Here is a 4,961-nt window from a genome sequence, read left to right on the forward strand (position 1 = left end):
TATTTTGTCTGGTTCAACTTTTTGGTCCTTCTCATTTTTACTAAAATTATTGAATCCCTAATTGTATATTAGCCAGTCGGCACTTATTCAACTTGATTTGTTCCTGATTTGTATACTTGTGCTGACTCCATCAGCACCGCTAGACAGAAAAAAATTGGCGAACTCAAAAGGAAACGCTACTTTTTTTGGGGGGGGGGGGATTTCTCTCCAAACATTTGTATCGGTTACAATGTTTCAAATACGGGGGGAGGGGGTTTCAATTTCTAAGGATATGCCACACAAAAAATTAAATAAAAAAATAGGAGGTGGTTTTCATTTTATTATTTTCCGAATCTCTTCCGAAGAAAACTTGATTTTCATTCGCCAATTTTTTTAAAGTTAGGAGAGCCGGTCAAAGTGGTCCCAAATTCTTTGCCAACGGGACACATTTGAATTCTATCCATGAAATGGAGGCACTCTGCAAGGTAAGTCATAAAGTCCCTTTTTTCTATCCCAATAGAAGAAAAAGAAAAGGAAATGCTGAAATATTTTTTATCTGCAAAGTGTATTCAGCCATCTATTTTAGAATTTGCTGGTATATCTAAAACACGCTCTTAAAAGTTTTGATGCCGACAACCTGCACTCCCGAATTTGCAAAAGAAATTTTTATTATGCTTAGCCCGAGGCTGGACTTTATGACGTTTCGGCGTACTCAAAATGCAATATAGTTACGCGACTCTGTAGAATTCATTTCTCAAATCTGATTGAAACATATTGAAGGAGCTTATTGGTTGCAATATTTGCTAGAATTTTTCAGTTAATTCAGACTCATGTAACATAAATGACTACCTCACAGCGACGTTTTTTATATAGTTTTACTTTTGATGTATAATAGTAGGTCTGAGAGAGTGTGTTGGATGTTTTGGAACTGGCTCACAACAACTTCAATGGACAAGGGTGAAACAGGGTCAAAGGTTGCAACATCAGTGTAAAAAAAAACTTTTTACGGACCGGATTTTTGGGTAGGAACTTTTTTTTAAAAAAATCCGGTTCTACTGATTTTTATTGGGTGTAAAATGAATAAGAAAAACCCTGCATGTATGGCAGCGGAAACCCTGCATGTATGACCTCACTCACTACACACAAGAAACTTCTAGCCCAAAAAGGGGGGACGGTACAAATTTCACTTTTTAAAAAAGCCAATTGGGCAATATAAGCCGGACTGCAAGTTTTTTTTTAACAATATAGGTACAAATATAGGATGAGACAAGACTTTTTGTATTTTTGTTTGGTTCCTCAGTCCTCTTCGCTATTACTTTCTATAATTCTTGCTCGTCTTTTCTTTCTGGTAGGTGGTTGATCTTGCAGATTTTGTTGTTCAATTGTGACTGGCTGGGTGGTTGGCTGGCGGTTGTTCATCAATTGTGATTGGAGGTTGGGGTCTGCTATCTGATTCTTCTATCGCTTGACTTAGAATAAATCCATCGCAAGCTGCGTCTGTAGAGGAACCACTGTCCAAAAACTCTGACAAATTGTCAAAATCTACCACGTTTTCGTTTAATTCATCCTCGCTGTATTCGCGTTGGTGAAAACCTGGGTCGGGAATTGAGTTTAAACTTGTGTTGAGAATACTGCTTCAATGTGGAATGTTTGTTGTTTGTTGTGTTTGCTGCTTGTTTTTGTACTGTTGTTGCTGGTGCTGCCTGCTTTCCAGCACCTGCTGCTGACTTTCCTGCGGCTGCTGCTCGCTTTCCAGCGCCTGCTGCCCAGCTACCGAAGCTTGCTGCCTGCTTTCCTGCTCCTGCTGCCCACCTCCCTGCGCCTGCTGCTTACTTTCCTGCTCGCTTTCGCCCAAGTCATCCGCGCCCCAATCGGGCTCATTAATTATTGACTTGAAGAACATATCCTCTCGTAACGAACGATGACCATAGGGCAGCATGGAAACTTGGTCACTCATAATAAACCGCTTGCCATCGTAGCCTGACAAAGACTTCTTGTTTACAGCAATTGTGTGGAGCCTGTGGTTGCTTGAAGCTATTCGAGTGTTCAGCAAACGCACCACCTCGCCGCCCAAAAGAGTTCGTTTGTACAGCTCGTGGGTCATACTGCGGCGGGCATCTTTTGTCACTCCTTTTGCTGACTGCTTAGCAGGACCTGAAAAAAAACTTGATCATTTGCAATTCATCCGAGCTTTCCTGCCTGCAGAAAAAACTGGAACTATCCGAATGCCTAATGCGTGCTTGTTTTTATTGAATGATTGCGTTTGAATGGCGATACAGTGGTACTGAAAAAAGACTTATACTTGCCTTCAGCGAGCTTGATTGAGTACAACTTCGGCTTCAGACCACAAAACTCTGCAATTGGCTTGCTTCCCATTTCGTCTTTGAACTTTAACGTGACTCTGGCATTTTCCCTGCTGCACAAGGTGTGTTCTGGTGGAAAGTTTGAAAAATCGAACTGCTCAGCGACCGAATTTTTTCGCTGTAGTTCTGCAAAAAAGTCTCGTGAACACACCTCCTATACGAAAGAGTCTGTGTCTGAATAAAGCAAATTGCAGTCAAAATTTTCTTCATGACTTTGTAGTGAAACTCGAACATGAACTTCTTTGCCAAGTCCAATATACAGGCACCCACTATGGTTGGCTTGTCCCAAAGTATTTCCGATTGCTGAAGGCATACAGTGACAAGATCTTCACTAATAATTTTTGACGATTGGTACTCGGGCTTGTCTGACCACTTTAGCGTTTCCTCTTCAGTGCGGGTTAATTTTACTTTCATTCGGTTTCGCTCTCCTTCACAAGTTTTTCCAAAGGACGAATTAACCATCAATTTAAAAAAATCTTCCTCAAAATTATTCTTTGCTTGCTTTCGCTTTTCCGTATTCAGTTTCACGTATGGGGCGAGCCACATTTGCTGTTTGAATGAAAGCACTCTATGGAGCTTGGTCACTACCAATCCTAGTTCGACATAGAGTTTGAGAGTTTGGTAGTGCAATGTGTAAATTTAATTATCAAACAGCGTCTGAATAAGCTTTTTCACCTGCGAGGGTTTTTTAATTTGCATATCGGCCAACAAGCTCCTTTGGTACTCGCTGAGCCAGCATTCATCAATTGCTTCTCTTGTGGGTGCCAAAAGAAAATCAGAATGTAGATCGTGCAGGCTGTCGGGGTAACTTAAATCGACTTCAACTATGTATCCCAATCCATCGTCATCAGGCGTAATCAATATTCGGCGCAAAATTTCCTGGGCCTGCTCATTGGTCCATTCACTTTTGTCAAACATTTCGAATTCATGAAGGGGTAGGCAGAATTTTTCCATGATTCCTCCGTACAGATTATTGGCGTCGATCATTATTATAAACGAAGAAAGGTTCTTTGGTTTGTAGTCCGAAAGAAACTTGTTGTTTGCGCGACAAAGCCGCTTGCTGTAAACCGAGCTCACGCCTCCTCTTATAAGACTTTCAACCATGTCAAGGTGTTCTCTCTCTGTTAGAAGATGTAGTTTGGGATTGCATATTTTGAGCATTGTATCCCCTGACAAGTTGGAAGCGGTGTAGTACTGACAGCAGTCGAGTCCATATGTTTCATAACAAACTTTTCGAAAACACAGTACAACTGCAGCGAGGAGAAACACATCTGTTGTCAAATACAAATTGTAGTAGTCACCAATGTTCCGGCACTCAAATAAATTGAACACTTCGATGGCTCGCTTGTATTCATCTTCACTCACTGTTACCTCGTACTGCTGCAAACTGTTTGTCCTTTTATTGAGAGGGGGAAGCTGAGCCTCTTGTAATTTTTCAAAGCTATCGACGAATCAATAAGGGAATGAGCCTTTTTGTTTTAACAAATTTACCGACCTTGTCGGCCACGATAAGAAATGTTGTTCCAATAAAGTGAATTGATCAGCTGGCAGGTTCTGCACCAACTTGTCGAGCGACGCATTCATGAATTTGAATGAGTCCAATAGTCTGATATACTTATACTGACTGGTCCAAACACCTTTCTTGTTTTGTGTTGTTTTCATATGCACTCCAATTTGCAATGAGATGAATTTCTCACTTGTGCTTGGCACCACCGAAATTGTATTTTTCTCATTCAGGTTTTGCATTGCCAATACTACGTGATGAAGGTCGCAGTTTGCCAAGTTGTGAGCGAATAGTGGTGTGAAGTTTAAAGTTTTGCGTTTCAAGTTGCACTGCGCATGTGCCCATCCCATAAATTTTCCTGTGAAGTGACAGTGGTCTAGAACAGTGGGATCTTTTGAAGATGTATTTAATTCGGTTTTACAAATCCAGCACATGGTAGCCTCATCTTTATTTATTGTTGGTTCGCCGGAAAAATTTTTGTGTTGTTGTTTCACATCGTATATATCCCTAGCAATCTGCTCCAGTGACTTAACAAATTCAACCATGACATTCGGACCACATTTGAGATCGAAGTAAAATGGCTTTGTTTCATTCAAAGCAACGAAGAGCAGAGCATAGCTGCATGGCTTATGTTCCTCCAATGCCCTAGTAACTGAGTTTTGTTGTGTGTGGTAATTGTTGGCAACTGGTTCAATTATTGACTCCAGATGGAAAAATCCAACTATCGGCGCGAACCATCGGGCTTGAACATTTTTGAATTCAATGTTTTGCTGTTCCACTTTGGGCATTTTTATTATTGCTTGCGTGTTTTGATGACAAATTTCTTCATGTCTCCCATGTCTATCCAACGAAGTGCTGATATGGAAACAGTAACGACACAAATGATTGTCAACGCGCTAGCGTTTTCCAAGATATTAATGGATAAGACCCGATATTTGTGATCAGGACATAGTGACGCATTGAACCATCACTTAGCAAGAGCAGATCCAGGTTGAAACTAAAGTTTCGATTATTTGATATGCGGAAAGGAATCAGTTTCTTATTCGAGTGTCGGAAAACATTAACGCGTACCTGGTTCAGCTCTTCAAATTTTTCCATTTGGTGAAAAGCCATAG

At 40.7% G+C, this 4,961-nt stretch overlaps 1 protein-coding gene across 1 annotated transcript; it reads right to left on the minus strand.

Moving 5' to 3' along the window:
* Positions 1–1,615: 1,615 nt before the first annotated feature.
* Positions 1,616–4,634, minus strand: LOC142358223 (uncharacterized). Its single transcript, XM_075409671.1, has 4 exons — positions 3,838–4,634; positions 3,018–3,783; positions 2,375–2,645; positions 1,616–2,133 (listed from the first exon to the last, which is right to left on the minus strand). Exons 1-4 carry the CDS (start codon positions 4,632–4,634, stop codon positions 1,616–1,618), a joined length of 2,352 nt encoding a protein of 783 aa, XP_075265786.1.
* Between the last annotated feature and the right edge of the window lie 327 nt (positions 4,635–4,961).

This window comes from Convolutriloba macropyga, unplaced genomic scaffold (assembly GCF_964194025.1).
Source record: "Convolutriloba macropyga unplaced genomic scaffold, txConMacr16.3 SCAFFOLD_2606, whole genome shotgun sequence".
In the NCBI taxonomy this organism is placed as follows: Eukaryota; Metazoa; Xenacoelomorpha; order Acoela; family Convolutidae; genus Convolutriloba; species Convolutriloba macropyga.

Bases quoted from the DNA above. Each gene is read 5' to 3' on its own strand.
- LOC142358223 (XM_075409671.1), bottom strand. From the start codon at position 4,634: ATGCCCAAAGTGGAACAGCAAAACATTGAATTCAAAAATGTTCAAGCC. The intron at 3,784-3,837 runs GTCGGTAAATTT...ATTCGTCGATAG, and splicing joins TTCTTATCGTGGCCGACAAG to CTTTGAAAAATTACAAGAGG. The intron at 2,134-2,374 runs GTTAAAGTTCAA...GTTTTTTTTCAG, and splicing joins AGGGAAAATGCCAGAGTCAC to GTCCTGCTAAGCAGTCAGCA.